This window comes from Bombus affinis, chromosome 10 (assembly GCF_024516045.1).
Source record: "Bombus affinis isolate iyBomAffi1 chromosome 10, iyBomAffi1.2, whole genome shotgun sequence".
NCBI lineage: Eukaryota > Metazoa > Arthropoda > Insecta > Hymenoptera > Apidae > Bombus > Bombus affinis.
Window position 1 is genome coordinate 14,260,556 of NC_066353.1, and position 19,313 is coordinate 14,279,868.

Here is a 19,313-nt window from a genome sequence, read left to right on the forward strand (position 1 = left end):
CGACTGACAGTGGAAAGAATGAAATAAAATTGCTTTAAAACTGATTTCTTTGGAACAAATTTGGTTAAACGGGATATCCAATTCCTACGAAACGAATGTTTTACTCCCCTTCTTTTCTCGCATCGAATGTAATACCGAGATATTCGTCCCGGAGGGGACGATGGCAAATTAGAAGAATAAAGACAGACACTTGATAGATAACGAACAAGCGTAGAGACCGTACTTTTATTTCGACGAACGTGTTCCAAATGCAAATATCGTGACGAACTATTTAGTACCAATGCATTTTGTAAGAGGTAGGTAATTTCCAAAAGAAAAAAAATGTAATGAAATGAATAACATCTACCCCCTAAATTTTTAATTATTTACACTCGATAAATTGTGACGTAATTCCAAAATATTTTCTTTCCCTCTTAACATCATTTCATATTAGAAATTGGCAAATAGAAACAATTTGAAATTGCTTAGAATACGCTAAGAATAAAGCATAACTTTCATCGTTACTCTACTAACCATCCTAGAAACAAGTGGTGAATAATTAAAAATGAAACTGAAAAACTCAAGAGCGCAGCTTTATTCTCCACCGCTATAACACACTGTATGTTATTCTGTCCAATTATTGTAAAATATTACTTTCATCTTATCGTTATCCAATTCAATTACCCCACAATCTGTTTCGATTGCGATAAAGTACACGGAAATACGTTCTTCGCGATGGTTAAGTGTCCAGTGTCTAATACCTGGACTCTGTGCCCGGGATTCTCGTCAGTTACTTCAAACAATTGGATACACGTTATCTGCTTGAGATCTCTCCGAACATTACGTTCTCGTGAACGTGAATCTCGGGAACTGTTCAGATACTGCTGATAATCTTGTCAGGCAGTCTCCAACATCGTTCGCGACTAGAACAATCCGATTTTATCCTGTCGTGGAAAAAAATATTTGTCGATTTTTATCCGATCGAATGAAAATATAAGCTCCTGACACGCGAGACTCGTTCTCAAAACGGTCGAAAAGGGAAGTTCCAAACTCACGAGCGAAATATCTGCGTGACAGAGGAAGGGAAAAGAGATACCGTGACATATAATCAAATGTGTTCCTTAGAAAGTTTCCTATCCAAAGTTCCCGGAATAAAACTTTTTTCATTTGACGTAATGCAGTCCCTTCCTCGCCACCGTACTCGCACTTGGCTTAATTTTCGCAGATAAGACGGTATCACGAGGAAAATTTTTGCAAAGTTAGCTTCACATTGTATACATGTAAGTAGCGTGATGAATTCGTTGTGTTTAACTGGTTTACTCCACGATATTACAACTAATCGAGTGATTAGAGGAAAGCTACAAGGGCTAGTTTTAAGCCACAAACAATGGCAACGGCGTCAGATGCACGATGAAGTTTCTATTACCTCACTATCTGGTACAAGCGTGAACAAATTGCGAGCATTTATGCTCGTTGGTAGATAAACTCCAAGGTAAACTAAGCTGGCACACCGCGTTACGAGCGTGACGAGATGAAGTTTATTAATCTTCCGCACGGCTCGTGTAATGGAGGGAAATTAATTGTCCAAGAGCCATGAACCATCGTGAAATTTCAGCTTGGCCGATGACTTTCTCCCTTTTTCGCCTCACGATGGCTATCGATGCACTTTACGCGTTACATGTATCGAGATTAACATTTTAACGCGACAATTATGTTTAATAGAGTGCACGTAATGTTTAATTTGAATAATCCAGTTTGATATGAATATTAAATTAACCTTACTAACGAATCCACGTGAACAGGTGAAATCGAAAGTAAATCAAAATTTACATCGATCCTTTCATCGTTATCCGTTTAATAATAACATTTTAAATAACAAAATTGACAGCAGCTTTACATAACAACACGATCGAATAAATATTCCAGTAAACTCATTTGCTACCATTTTCTGTTTGTAATATTTCAAAAGGCCAATCTTCCCAATCTTATTCATTCGTATTTGTTTCAACAGTACCAAAACATTTACGAGTCGTGAAAAATCATAAACAAGCAACATTGTAATTTCCATGTACCAACGTGTAAAAACATCTGCCAAAATATGGTTATTTCACCATTACAAGGCCAATAACATAAACTGTCACGTGGTATATGCGATATAATGATACTGCACAGAATATGTAGGACAAACTCTTTTGTGAAATACAATTTTTATTCTACAATACGTACGAGTAAAACTTACTCGTATTCTGTTTGCGAAGCTTTCCACCACTACGTTATTTTCTATACATATATCTGAAATACAAGTTATGAGATCTTACGCGAGTTCGGCAATTTAGTGTGATCATTCCCAGATATACTAATCATCGCATTGGATTCACAAGCTGTGCATTTTAGTCTCGGAGATATTCTTTGGCCAAAACAACACTCATTCTTTCAGAACGAAAATAGAACGTAATTGGCTTGCTGAGTATTAAATTTATGAGTTTTTCGGGATTATTGATCGCATCTGCAACATTGACTCGCATGTTATAATCGCAAACAGGAGTAGATAAGAGATTAACGATAATGAACGTCAAAGATCATTCTGCTGGAAAACAACGGAAATAAATGACAGATTAATACATATATCTTCTACCAACCTAGTATGATGTTGCGGTCACAGCTTCACAATAGGATTCGATAGTATCGATAAACGAACAAAACGATGGCGAACGTATCGCAGATTTGATCGATTCGTGAAACTCACCAGCTTAACACGATCCTGCTCGCTTAACTCTACTATACGAAAAGAATTGTTACGAATGGTATTCGTTACGACAAATTGAGTTGAGAACGCTCACCAGTGAATTCTGACAGAGCTAAAGAGAACTTGAAAAAAGTTTCTCAACGCCTCTACGATGGATACTTCCCATTTGGTTGTGCCTATTTGAAACAAAAATTGGCACAATCAAAAACTGGCAAAAATTTAAAAGGCAGTACGAAAGATAAATTTCTTTGCTACGATAATAGTAGAATCCTCTTGAACAAGTAAATGTAACAAACAAATGGTTTCTGCTAGAAATACAAAATGGCTACAAAAAAATTACGAAGGAGGGGGTATATATGCGAATGCGTTTTACACAAAACCGATGTTTTAATGTTCGGTATAAAATTTTGCTTCGTTACTTGTCTTCCTTATTCAGTGAAAAACGAGGAAAGAAAAAAAGGGAACGGAATACGAGGAGAGTGAATAACACAGAAATGAATTGGAAATCTCTAGCGAAATTGATAAAAGGAAACATTGATTTCAGCTTCGCTGCACATGCCAGGTGAACACTTATAATTCATAAAGTTGAATAGATTGTACATATATGTAACTTTGTTACGAAACTGTAAAGCCATTACAATTTGCATTGCGCTACTAAAACGCGTCAATATATACTATATATGCGCATATGCGAAACTGTGCATACTCTCATTCACGCATTGTGGCTGATCAAAACCAAACATACCCATCTACTGTTAACTAGAAAGTTCAAATATTAAAGGGGTTTACAGCTAATTCTGTTAGTGAAATTGCAACGCTGACCAGTCAGAATCATAGAGCGAAGATCCGAGGAAGACTGGTGAGAAGTGAACATTCTTAATCAAATTTCTCGGTTTATTCTTTCCCGATGCTTGGGGATAATTGCGATGCTTAATAGAACTTCGTTTCTGTTAATAGAAAGTTTGGAAGATCTAAACTAGAAAGCAACGCGAGGAAAAACGGAAACACGGCGAACAATCAAGAATTTAATTTTATATAGAAGCATCATCCACGGAAGATATTGTTTCGTTAAAAACTGTTCCACTTAGCAACACAAAAGAAATAAATCAACGATACAATACTCATCTATTGTGTCAAGAAAGGAGGATTGGTAGCGCGTATTTATAGTATGAAAAAGAAATTTCTGATAAATAGCATTCCTGACAGAAGGAAATTGCATTACCGTCGATGTCTTACACACTTCGCGATAACTATACATGCGAAACGCAGACCGTGAAATATTGGAAATCGTTCGATCAACCGACGGAAGTTTCACAACAATTACAAGAACTAATTCAAGTTTATCGATTAACAGTTCATGTCATCAGAATTAGTAATAATAATTAAAGAAAATGGGAAACAAATTAAAATAATCCATGATTGGAAAGGAAGTTAAAAAGACTAATGGTAAAGTTTACCTGTGATATATTTCGCGTCGCATAATCAGGTCACGTAAAAATATATTTTATATAGGCGTATAAATTACTTTTCACGGTGGCGTTTGACAACTTTTATAAAATTGTTACGCGGAAGCTTTAATTAGTACATTCTCATCCGTTGACATAGTTTTCGGAAGATGTATTATTATAAAATATCTGAATAAAATTGAACACACGCGAAAGAAATATTTAAAAACGCGAGAGAGAAGAGACGAAGAGAGAGAGAGAGAGAGAGAGAGAGAGAGAGAGAGAGAGAGAAGAAAATAAATCATTATTTTTGATAATTGCAATGTCTAAGGCATTTTTATTAGCTACAAACTTATTAATTGCTTATTAATTACGGTGAATTCAAAGTTTATTTGAAATTTCTCCAAATATATCTTTTCTGTAGCGAATTCTACGTTTTATATCAAATACATCTGTCCTGATTGTACACAGTTCGCTAAAATTTCCTTAACATAAATTTCGGCTCTATACATACTCCTTTCCTGATTTCACTGTTTTACGATAAATTTTATAATGGACAGATTAATATTCGAATTTCGTATCTTTCAATCACAGTACCGCTTTTTCCGCGGGCAGCTTTGCACGTTATAGAATTAAAATCGCGTGGTGACAATAAAAAAAATTTTCAGAGCAGAAATGTTCGCTATAGAATTATTTGATGGGAAGTAATTGAAAGCGCATATGGACGTATAGGCGTTGCTCATTTCGTCGAAAAACAAACGTACAGCCCTACGGTACACGTTCAATTATTGTCCAATGAAGTAAAATAAGTATTCGTAGCCTGACTGTTTTCACTTCGCTAAATTTCGGCCAATCTATTTTTCTTTTCTCTTTTACAACTATTTCTTAATTTTTTCTTACTCGTGTATGCTGTCCGTGCTTACGAGTAAAGTAATAACGCGTCAAATATATTTTAAGTAAATTATTTTGATTACATTTTAACGAACCAAACACGTATTTTTGATAGATGAAAATTTGCAACTTCAATATCCCATTTTCTACTGATCTATAGAAAAGTTGAAAATGTTATATTCTCGTTCAAAAGAAATCAGTAAAAAAGTAATCGCGTAACATTTCTGATTCTCTAATATTACGCTAAATTACCATTAAAAACTATGCAAGAGGAATATTGACATTTCCTAAAATATATTTTAAGAATTGTCCTTTCCTTCTCCGAAAAATTAGTCGTCCTTGTAACGAAAGATAAAATGCATGTACTGTCATTACCTTGTTCGCCAGCTCGCACGAGGACTATCTCATGAATCGTCAGCAGGATGACGGTAAGCCCGAAGATAGTGTACTGTAGATAGCGCCACATCTCCGAAAACGAGAAGGGCCAGTCCCTACGTGCTGTCCGGATGGCCCTTCATTCCCCCTTTCAACGAATATCCCTGTGTCAAGGAAACGTTAGCCAGGGAAAAAACGATTCATCGATTCCCAACTGTTTGTCAGATCTGTAGCCGTATATCCCGACGCAAACACCACTCAGACGGATAACCGTAGCTACTTCGATCCCTCCACCGTGGCGACATTAACCGATTTCACGGTGGAATGCTAAATGAACTGCTTTAATTAGCCAATTTCGCTCAGCAAAGGGATTTTATACTCTTCTTTAGCTTTAAGTCGCTATTACAGCTTCCTCTAATCAATGAACCAGTCGGCCCTAATGAATCGAACATCTTGAACGCTTGCCGCGATATTTAAAAGTATCTTTTATTTTAGTTATTACGATTCGTTGTATTTTCCATTCGATGATTATTCGCGTATCGAAAATCTTCTGTACGGAAAATGTTCGGTTATGACGTTAACAGGTACAGATGTGGTTTGAACAATTGTATTACCACTTGAAACATCGAAATCGAATATTGGTTCGTATAGGTAACGTCTATGCTATTCACTCGCGATCAGTTCACGATTCGTTTACCGTTTAGCGAAAAATTAACTTTTTGTTCGTTGGTTTATCATGACCAATTCGAAACAAACGACATCGTGTTCACGCTCAAGTTCCTTTCCAATATACATCATCTGTGGTAACTCGGCAGCGGTTTACGATCGTAGAATCGAAGCTCCACCTTTCTTTCGTTAGAAGCAATCAGATTCCTTATTCATTTAAAATTTAATGATCAGCCTGGAGGTCCTGTTTTAACGATTACCAAGTTTCACTAGAAGCTTATGCTCCTCGAAAATGTACGAGACTCGGATCCTTGATGGTGGCTGCGAAAATCGCGGGAAAACCAATGAAGGCGGACGAGCCACCCAGAGCCGTGAATAAACTGCGATACACTATCTTCTTTCTTCTCTCCAATGTTTCACAATACATTCGTTCCAGAGAATCGAATTAATCGAATACTCTTAACACGAAGAGCAGCTCGTTCGATGATTCGTCGCAAGATCACGAAGATCAACATGTGACGCAACAGCAATACACTTTTCTTTTCAGAATATCGACAGAAACACTACATACACTTGTTAATAATTTTATGTTCCTTGTTCGATTATACTGAACGAACAAAAGTACATGCGTGCAAGGATATAGTCGCCTCAACGATACGCGATGATCGTCACGAATCGGTGAGATCTCTGGAGAACGTCATCGTTTTCGCCGCGTGGCGAATAAAAACGACCGGAACGGAGCGCGGTAAACGATGTAACAAAGAGACGAGCGAGTGACAAGCGAGGAAGGAGGAGATAGTTGCACGCGCGAAAACGAGAAGAGTTCGCGCAACCGAATGCGAGCGCAGTGGCACGAACGGTTCGGTAAACTCGCCAAGCGCTTCTTCGAAACACGGAGATCCGATCGGAGAGCCGAGCAGAGACGACGGTAGCCGTGCGGACCCGAGTGAAGGGATCATGCGACTCAGCTACTGTTAGGCGCCTCTATCCAGCCACCCCCATCGTGAAACGCCTGTCCGGTTGCGCCGTGGCACACTGATAGCACCGCCACCTCCCACCCTTACACACCTATTGCTCCAGATACATGCGCTATCTTCTTATTTTACTTATTACTGCTCCACAACGGTTCGTCCCATCCGTTGGTCCTGATCAAAATATATCGCACGTTGCTCAAAAATTATGAAAAACCAGGTGAAACGAGGGTGAATCGTTGCATGTGACTCGCGCTTGTTCTCAATTCAAAATCGAGTTTCATGATATTTTCTGGGATCAGGTACAAATGGGTCGTGAAACTTGTTCCTTGCGTAGTCAATTAAACCGAGGCAGTGAGATGATAAGTTAAAACGCTGAGAACGACCGATAACGATGGATGTATCATAGTACGGAATCCAAATTGAAAAAGGCATGAAAATGAAAGAGTTCGATGAAGGAACGTTAATGGTGTGAGCAACAGCTGCGATTCTTTGCGTTCTCATAGCCTAATAACAACGAATCCGTAAAGCAACGAGCGTCGTAAATCAAAACGAGCCTGAAACAAGCAGGTACTAGATGTGAACGTAATACAACTCGGACTGCTCTCGTTATAAGCCTGTTGTACCAGTATTAAACCGAAGTGTGAAACTACGTGTGATCGCTATGCTCCAGCAGCTGTTATTGCCAGATGCAATGAACCGAACGGGTGATCATGGATACAAGCCGAAAACCATAAAGTAACAACATAGCTGGCTATGTTGGCCGATTTAACGCTCTTTTTAACTAATTCACTTTAATTTACAACCTATCCGTTTCGCTGCGCTCTTGTACTGCAAGCTGTTTTATAACAGTTACAATTCTGTCGGCCCGAACATCGAAACGAATTTCGATGTTTTATCTTTTTCAATTCTTCGTTTTACGTTACATCGTCATGTGCATTGTGCCATATTTGGCAACGAAAAGGAACAATCGCAGTTACAGCTGACCTCTGGGCTTAATTATCCAATTTACCAATATCGATGATTTATTTTCGTTTAAAATGGATTAAACTGGGTCACCACGGCCAACTTTAGAAATAAAACAACGCGTGGTATTCGTGCCATTAATTTTTTAACGATTTGTTTAATTTTCAAACATTTGTGTGAAACTGTAGCTGCGTGAAAAACCGAGCATTTCGAAAACATTTCCGTTTAGTGTAAAAGCCTGTAACTAATTGTAAGGTATTGAAAACATGCCCATCGTTTTGTCGTTATCATTTTGCAAATATATATTTTTCGCTAACGTACACCTACGTGTTGTCAAAATAACTGCAATCGATTTCGAATAAATTTTACAGTAAAACCGAATTCTCGTTAAGTTTCAGATATCGTTTCTTATAAATTATTATTCAAAATTAATTTCGTATTCCACGACTGCGAACTAGACTAGAAGATTCGACATTAAACTAATTGAACCAGAAAAATCGAAGTGGTATCGATGAAATACGGCATAAAGGCGATCGCATAAGAATAAATCCGTGCAGCTTTCGATAATACACGTGTGAACATCGCCAACAAATAATTGAGCAAAGTCGCGCCGATAACGGACGCAGTTTGTCATTAGACGATTTAGTTCTCCTCGCCGTGGACAGCGCATCGTAAATTTGACATAAAATTTATGTGACAAAATTACAGTCTGATACAGAGTGCACGATACGTACAGATAGCCGGCGTTATGATGCATGGACCCGGCACAGAATTAATCCAATAAAATATCAACGATACGTTATCCCGGAAATTCTATGCTATGTAGCAACGCTATTACAATCCTATGCCCGTAAACATGTCACTTTTGCTCGAATCACAGTTTTCTCCTTCCTTTCTTCTTTTCCCTGTTTCTTTTTTCGTTCTATTTAATTTCCATGGGTTTCACAAAGTCCATGAATTTACAATGATTTTTCCACGCGTTAAAAATGCCGTACCAATACTTAGGAAGACATATTACAGGCAGAATATGAAACATCGTCGCGCTGAAACTGATCTGAATTTAATATGCTCGGGAGCAATAGTGTTCAGGATGAAAAAATTGCATGATTACAAAAGACAGGACGTATAAATTGAATTTTTGTACATACAGTATGAATAAAACATTTAACATTTCTCGTGTTATATGATAGCGATATGTCTGAAATATTCTTGCGATAAAAATAATAGGTATAATTAGGATAGAATTCTTTTAAATAGATCTTTGATAGGTTTAATATATTCTCATTTCGTCGATGTCGGATTTAAGCCGAAGATGTTTGTCGTAATATATATTTATATAGCTCCGATATTTTCTAGATATAGGAGCTTTTGATATTTGTGAATGAACTGTGTTGGTTATGATCCAAATATTTGGCAGAGCACGCAGCGGTGCTGCGATATTTATAAATTGAAAAAGAAAGAGGCGTGTGTCGCACACCGGATGCAATTTGGTTGCGTTAAAGCAGTAGGCACTTCCTGCAGTTTGACATGGTGATATTCGCTCTGAAGCATTTCGCAGTCTGCCTCCAAACGTGAATATAAACTCGGAAGATCGAAATAACCCAACGCAATAATCAAAGTTTTGCAAAGATTTACTCGTTCTTAACATAATAATTCCCTGTTCGTGTATGGTAAGTTCAAAAACAGAAATTCGGTGTATCTTTCACATAAATGTTCGTTCGCATTGCGTAGAATTTAATTATAAATTGAAATTAGCAAACGTTGATTTAGGTACCCGATTCCCTAACAATACGCGTAATTCATTGATAATAAATTCCAATTTCGAACGTACAACATTTATCTGTAACGTGTTACTTGTTTCACGTATTTATCTGGCATTATGATATTAGCCGCTATCAAATTATACCTCGCATTCGTAAAATTTATTATTCCATGTGTCTTGCAACAAAAATTCCTGTCTAAAGGCTAGATCCACCTCAAGAAATTAGTTTCGCCTCTTATGCTGCATGGAACATTACGGAGGAAATTTGTTTTTGCTCGGATGCATACTTAATGGTCTACCATCTACACATTTTTTAGCTTCCGCTTGTTCTTTCCATTCGTTTTCTTCTGTTTTTACTTTTACATTCGTTACTATTCGCCCATAAATACAAACAGTTAATGACGTGTTTCGTGATTTCATCTTTATGTTTGTATGTTATTTAATCAAACAATAAATTTTGACATATAATCAAGATAAAGAGAAAAGCGATATAAATGTTTAACGTGAATCTTGAAAAATAAAAGCAAACGAGTTTACACGAATTTCAATATCGATATAACCGAGCTTTTATTACGTTTAAGAGGTCTAGGTCAAAATTGTCTAAGCGATGAATCCACTGCTAGTATGCAATTCTGGTAGAACGTTAAAAAGTAAAAGACCCGACAGTTATCCTATAGGTACTCGTATCCACGAATATTTCCGTACCTACTATGTTTCAATGGTACTGTTTTAACGAGAGAAAACCGAAAAACTCTCCCGGTATATCTTTCTTCCGAGACATCTTTCTGAAAAAAAATATTACATAAAAAATAAGTCGATTTAACTTTATTACGATGCCTATTTAGGCGATTATATTCTCATTCTGTTGGAGACAATTTGTTTCTCTCTATAGATGTTATACTTTATAATAACCGAAAAGTATTAAAAAGTATAAATTAATTTGGTTGATGGCATCCCTATGCAAGACCTTAGGATGTAATAGAATTGTTGAATAAAATTTAGGATCGTTGGTCAATGGATAGAAAGAATTGGATGATCTCTGTCTCACAGCCATCTGATCTATCCCCTTTAAATTTCATTCTGTGGGATTGCACGAAACGAAAGGACAGATTTCAAACTTGATACATTTAAATAGTTAATAAGAATATAACTTAACACAAGTTAAATCATTGAAATACACCTGATTGTTATTTGTATATATCGATCGATCTTCTAAATGAGGATTACGTTGTTCATAACATTTAAATCTTGAAATAATATTCCGTACAAACATATCGGCGAATTTTGCAAATTTCCTCGCAGAATTATGTACTCGCGTTCGTACACCATAAATACGAATATGCTTACACGAGATTAAGAACGAAGATTAACTTATGAATGCATGTTGGAGTTTATATGACATTAAGAACTCGGCTGAACAATGAAGCTCGAATCCATCGTTTTATTGCGTTACGTTGAGTGAATTCGAAAAAGAAAAAGACTAGAGTCAATCATTTTCCGACCACTGTTCCCTTACGGTCATCGGCGTACTTCAAATGAAATTGGAGTTTTCAACAATTTCGTCTCTGTTCCGGTTACGCCTCTTTTTTAACGTCGAGAGATCGATCCGTCTCCCCCTTCTCTTCACTTTTTTTTTTCGTTCCAGAAATCATCGTACACCTCGACGCACCCAGAGCATTTTGCATGCACGAAACCATGTAAAGCCGCGGAGAGACTGAATATTTTCGCGTTTTGTTCCACGAGATTTTATGGCCAAATCAGTGTCGGACCTTGACGAGTGGAAACTTTTCAGACTGACCTATTGATACATATGTAGTTGCTTCATCCACGATCCTAGTCATCCAAATTTATCGATACCGCGAAGAAACAAACATGGAAATTAACTGCACGCTTCTAGTCGATTCTATAGATTGCGAAACTCATAGATTTTAAAGAAACAGCTGATTAAAGTTTCAGAATTAGACGTTCGTACAAAAGCATCAATACTTTGTTTCCAAAAGTTGATCATAATAGACGCTATTCATAGACGCTCGTTATCTTCCAGCGATCGTAACGAAATGAATTCTCAAGCAGTCGCTAGATCTTCGTAATTTCAAGAAGCGGTAAAGTTGAAGACAAATAAATGAGAAGTAGAAATTGCTATGTAACTGATTCCCGTTTTAAAACAATAAACACGAACGAACGAGTTTATAACAAGTTGGGATGTAGTTATCAAGAACAGCGAAATTATTGTTGATCCCCCTGACTGCAACGCTATCAAGATAAAACTCAATACTTAATAAAACTGGATACTCTATATAGATACGATCCAATTCAATTCAAAGTAGAGCAAATCGGTGAATTGCGTTCAAGCGTTGCTTATCGAAGTAATATAATTTTTGCCACGATGAATAGCGAAACTTTCTGCATTGATAAGCAAATATCTTGAGACTTGGCAAAAACAGACCAACGCGTACCGTCGGTGAAAGAGATACAACGAGGCGATAAAAGCGGTTAGGTGTTTAAATTTATATGCTTTGAGTTCCGAAACGGCACTATAAAATGTAAGTGCAACAAAAATAGACGCCGCTGACACTCGAGTTGGTTCTGATAATCGAATAAAACAGTGCTTGGAGCAACTTCTAAATATACGTAATTTTCTATCTTTTACACGATCGACACGTATCATATAGAAATTTTGCTGCCTGATGTTTAAATGTTTCAACAGGCTTACGACTTCTAATCTATGTTGGCGCGCTTCATTATAATTAACAACATTGCTATATGGTTCTTACTATGTATAACCTAAATATGTATATCAATACGAAAACGTATACAGTCTTGGATTTTGAAGTTAGCTTGCAACTGGGTAACCGTAATTTTAAATCGTGGCAAGAGCCAGTCAGAATCAGCTGTCATAGCACGTTTTCGACAGGTACAGCTGCACATCCAGAACAAAACATGTATTCTCCATTCTGCCATCGAATATTCAGAGAGGCTTTTAACAATTCATCAATGCCGACGGTGGTCGGGCTTTACGTGTAACCCTTACCTAGGCATTTTACGATTTTCCTGTCAGCTACCCGCCAGAATGTATGACGGACACGTCAATCATAAAGCGAATCGATCCATTGTACGCGTAAATTTGTAAAAATTTGATCGTTTCGTCGTAGCGCCATAAAGCGCAACAATTTTTCCGAGAAGCGTTGAGAAACCTGGACAAACGAAGTACTGAAATGTCGAACGATTGATAGAAACACGCTTCTTCTGATTTCTCTCTACATCGAAGTAATCCAAAAGCGACTACAGCAAGGAAATCCTCTCGATACCGTACGTCGCACGTCTGTTGTTGCTTAACAATAAATATTTTCCCTGGAAAGCAGCTTTGCGTCCTTGCTGGCAAAGTTGCGCTATTCATAGTTGCAATATATGTAAACTGTATGGAACAATACCCTTAAGTAGCTGTGGAAATAACTCCAGTTCATTCGAGATATCTTATGCGAACAAAGATACATAATATATCGACTATGACAAGGGAAAGCGAAACGAGTTATTACCACAGCAACATGGAAATACGTCATTGAAAGATATTGTTGCGACAGACGCATTCTATCCAAAACGAATAGTGTATTTTGGGAAAAAAGTTATTAGAAAGGTACAAATATTGATGGGTGAATTTTGCAAAGTTTCAGGGTCCTACATCGTTATATTGAACGAACCTATGCTCGCTTTACGAAAGTGGCTTATTTTCGAATCGTCGAGCTATCAACTGGAATTAATAAATCGTGAAGTCATGGATAGCCGTCGAATTCTACGATAAATCCTAAAAATCACCAAATACGTGTTAGAAGCAGAAAAGCCAAACGCGAGTCTGAGAACTATTCCGAAAATCCTCTGACAAAAGTTTTGTCTAATATTCATGGCAGCAAGCAAATACCTAAACCAATCAAAATGACAAAATGTCAGAAACAGATTCGCGTTCCGCAAGATCTTGGTTGTAAAAACATCGCAGCATAGGTATAGTAGGCAGTGATACCGGTTGATTAATTAAGCACGCGACGATAAGTCTGCCAACCTACTGGAAAGTAGTTCATTGTGATGATAAAATGGATCTGCCGGTAGCAGACCTGTAATTCAAGATAGTGAACGAGATCACGCCGAGGTATTCAATCAACTGTCGACGGACAGACAAGGCCGCCATCCCCGACGAATTTCCAATAGACATTTAATTATCCTGGACAATGGATGGCAATACTTTTAAATTTTGCAGATGCGACGCAACTTCCTGTCGCGGCTTCGACAGTCATATCGAATAGAGCTACATCCCAGCATTGCAACAAGATTCTCCTTGTAATTCGTCAATGAGTGATAGCACATCGACGCGGGAATCTGATTGATGACAACCGTCTATCACGTTGTTCTCGTTTGTAATGAAACGTGGAAACTGAATGAACAGAGTCACAATGGTCGGTTAAATAACGTCGAAATATTGTACAATGGATCGACTTTTTCCCAATTGTTCGAATTGACAGAGTGGAAATATTAATCAAATTAAATTTTCGAATCTTACTAATCAGCGAAAGAGTAAGGAAACTATTGTTTTCTTTTATCTTTCCTCTTACACGATTTTAAGCTTTCGATCAAAATCATACGTTTCTCCTATCTATATATAAAACAGCCGCGGAAGATTTCTTAGATAGAAAAGAATTATGAGTTAAGAGAGGAGAAAAGACAATATCTTACGGGAATACACAATATAGAAAAGTTTCCTTGTACAGGAAAACTTTAATTATTCATTACCGACTTTAAAACTATGTTTATTCCTTCGCAAATGAAATGTACTGTTTCTCGCGCAAACCACGAATATAAAGCAACTAACCAACGAGAAAGAAACATTTGGCAAGTCATACTCGACGAATATATTCTTGATTGTTTGGCTCTAGCTAGTTCCACGACGTGACGTAAGATTTACGAGTTTATCTACGAAAAGCTCTGTAGTCCGTACGAAAGTGGCATTATGAAAGCCTATGCAGGGTGCTTCGTTACACGATGAATCCCACAGAAAGCAAGAGACACGAGATGTATTTCCTTTTTCATTGCCGTGGACGAGTTGACAGGAAAAGAAGGAAGCTGAGAATCTCGACTAACGAGGAAAATCGGGGCCATGAAATTCAAACAAATACAAATAGAGAACACTAGAGAACACTGGAGAAGCTGCCACGCTTCGAATGCTTCAGCGTCTGGTCTGACCTGTCTCTCAACACATTCGGTGTAACCCGTAAGAATGAAGTGCCGCTGTTCGCCACCAGGAAACGAATGCAGAATCCGCAAACTGCACGCTGCCCAGAATGATGAATGAAACGTTACTATAACAACGCCGCAACTGAGAAAACTGACTGTTCACCCTTGCACGCATCACGAAAGATGGCTCGCAATTTTCCACCTCGGTTGAAAGATTTCACCCGCAAAATCAACGCCTTTAAATATTGTCAAAATATCCAATCCTTTGTAAATTCAACGAGAAACCAATAAGGATTTTCTGTACAAAGAGAACAAATTGAAGTTACAGACATACTGAAGTTTCAAATTAACTCGGAAATGTTCATTTCAAAAACATAAGTAAGCAAAACTTACGTAATGAAGTGTTATTACATTTGTTGCAACACTAAAAGTTAAAATAAATTCGATTGAATGAAATGTGCCATTAGTGCATTCATCTTCTGATTACATTTTGCCTTCATACGTATGTTTGTACATTAAATTTCAAATGATTTTCCAATTATTACAACAAGAAGTTTTGAACTAATATCTCGAATAAAAGTAACGTTATACATTATAATGTTACACTATATTATGTTATACATCATAACGCAACACTATATAACGTTACACGATGTATACTAATAGTATATAACGTTACGCGTTGTATCGTAATAGCATATAACGTTATACGTTATAACGTAATACTACATAACGTTACATGTTGAATAGTAATAGTATATAACGTTATACGTTATGACGTAATACCACATAACGTTGCACGTTGTATACTAATTGTATATAACGTTATACGTTATATCGTAATAGTATATGACGTTATACGTTATAGCGTAATACTATATAACGTTACACGTTGTACGGTAATAGTATATAACGTTATACGTTATATCGTAATAGTATATGACGTTATACGTTATAGCGTAATACTATATAACGTAACACGTTGGAAAGTAATAGTATATAACATTATACGTTATAACGTAATACTTCATAACGTTACACGTTGTATAGTAATAGTATATAACGTTACACGTTATAGCGATATACTATATAACGTTATACGTTATAACGTAATACCACATAACCGTACACGTTGTATAGTAATACTATATAACGTTATACGTTATAACGTAATACCACATAACGTAACACGTTGTATACTAATAGTATATAACGTTATACGTTATATCGTAATAGTATATGACGTTATAAGTTATAGCGTAATACTATATAACGTTACACGTTGTATACTAATATTATATAACGTTATAAGTTATAACGATATACTATATAACGATATACGTTATAACGTAATACTATATATCGTTAAACGTTGTATAGTAATAGTATATAACGCTATACGTTATGACGTAATGCTATATAACGTTACACGTTGTATACTAATAGTATATAACGTTATACGTTATATCGTAATAGTATATGACGTTATACGATATATCTTAATACTATATATCGTTAAACGTTGTATAGCAATAGTATATAACGTTATACGTTATACCGTAATGCTATATAACGTTACACGTTGTATACTAATAGTATATAACGTTATACGTTATATCGTAATCGTATATGACGTTATCCGTTATATCGTAATAACGTTATACGTTATATCGTAATACTACATATCGTCATACGTTATATCGTAATAGTATATAACGTTATATGTTATATCGTAATAGTATATAACGTTACACGTTATATCGTTATCGTATATAACGTTATACGTTATATCGTAATACTACATAACGTAATACGTTATATCGTAATAGTATATAACGTCATACGTTATATCGATATAGTATATAACGTTATACGTTATATCGATATAGTATATAACGCTATACGTTATATCGTAATGCTACATAACGTTATACGTTATATCGTTATACTATATAACGTTATACGATATATAGTAATAGTATATAACGTCATACGTTATATCGTAATAGCATATAACGTTATACGTTATATCGTAATACTACATAACGTTATACGTTATATCGATATAGTATATAACGTTATACGTTATATCGTTATAGTATATAACGTTATACGTTATATCGATATAGTATATAACGTTATACGTTATATCGATATAGTATATAACGCTATACGTTATATCGTAATACTACATAACGTTATACGTTATATCGTAATAGTATATAACGTTATACGTTATATCGTTATTGTATATAACGTTATACCTTATATCGTAATACTATATAACGTTATACGATATATAGTAATAGTATATAACGTCATACGTTATAACGTATATATATTTATATTTAGTATATAACGTATAAATATATTTCGTAATAGCATATAACGTTATAGGTTATATTGTTATCGTACATAACGTTATACGTTAGATCGTAATAGTATATAACGTTATACGTTATATCGTAATGGTATATAACGTTATACGTTATATCGTTATAGTATATAACATTATACGATATATCGTAATAGTATATAACGTTATACGTTATATCGTTATAGTATATAACGTTATACGTTGTATCGTAATAGCATATAACGTTATACGTTATGTCGTAATACTATATAACGTTATACGATATATAGTAATAGTATATAATGTTATACGTTATATCGTAAAAGCATATAACGTTATACGTTATATCGTAATGCTACATAACGTTATACGTTATATCGATATAGTATATAACGCTATACGTTATATCGTAATGCTACATAACGTTATACGTTATATCGTTATACGATATAACGTTATACGATATATAGTAATAGTATATAACGTCATACGTTATAACGTATATATATTTATATTTAGTATATAACGTATAAATATATTTCGTAATAGCATATAACGTCATAGGTTATATTGTTATCGTACATAACGTTATACGTTAGATCGTAATAGTATATAACGTTATACGTTATATCGTAATAGTATATAATGTTATACGTTATATCGTTATAGTATATAACATTATACGATATATCGTAATAGTATATAACGTTATACGTTATATCGTTATAGTATATAACGTTATACGTTATATCGTTATAGTATATAACGTTATACGTTGTATCGTAATAGCATATAACGTTATACGTTATGTCGTAATACTATATAACGTTATACGATATATAGTAATAGTATATAATGTTATACGTTATATCGTAAAAGCATATAACGTTATACGTTATATCGTAATGCTACATAACGTTATACGTTATATCGATATAGTATATAAGGCTATACGTTATATCGTAATGCTACATAACGTTATACGTTATATCGTTATACGATATAACGTTATACGATATATAGTAATAGTATATAACGTCATACGTTATATCGTAATAGCATATAACGTTATACGTTATATCGTAATACTACATAACGTTATACGTTATATCGTAATAGTATATAACGTTATACGTTATATCGTTATCGTATATAACGTTATACGTTATATCGTAATACTACATAACCTAATACGTTATATCGTAATACTACATAACGTAATACGTTATATCGTAATAGTATATAACGTCATACGTTATATCGTTATAGTGTATAACGTTATACGTTATATCGTAATAGTATATAACGTTATACGTTATATCGATATAGTATATAACGCTATACCTTATATCGTAATACTACATAACGTTATACGTTATTTCGTTATCGTATATAACGTTATGCGTTATATCGTAATACCACATAACGTTATACGTTATATCGTTATCGTATATAACGTTATATGTTATATCGGTATAGCATATAATGTTATACATTATATCGATATAGTATATAACGTTATACGTTATATCGATATAGTATATAACGCTATACCTTATATCGTAATACTACGTAACGTTACACGTTATATCGTTATCGTACATACCGTTATACCTTATATCGGTATAGTATATAACGCTATACGTTATATCGTAATACTACATAACGTTATACGTTCTATCGTTATCGTATATAACGTTATACGTTATATCGTAATACTACATAACGTCATACGTTGTATCGTAATAGTATATAACGTTATACGTTATACCAATATGGTATGTAACGCTATACGTTATATCGTAATACTACATAACGTTATATGTTATATCGTTATAGTATATAACGTTATACGTTATATCGTTACCGTACATAACGTTATACGTTATATCGTAATAGCATATAACGTTATACGTTATATTGTTATCGTACATAA

At 35.2% G+C, this 19,313-nt stretch overlaps 1 protein-coding gene across 1 annotated transcript in view; it reads right to left on the reverse strand.

The window, feature by feature from the left end:
- The window catches only part of LOC126920909 (alkaline phosphatase-like), a 248,005-nt gene extending 232,418 nt beyond the window's left edge, over nt 1–15,587 (reverse strand). Inside the window, exon 1 of the mRNA XM_050731895.1 lies at nt 5,437–15,587. Within this exon, the coding sequence (XP_050587852.1) occupies nt 5,437–5,527 (91 nt within the window). The 5' untranslated portion in view covers nt 5,528–15,587. The remainder of the gene's footprint in view (nt 1–5,436) is intronic.
- Nucleotides 15,588–19,313: the final 3,726 nt, after the last annotated feature.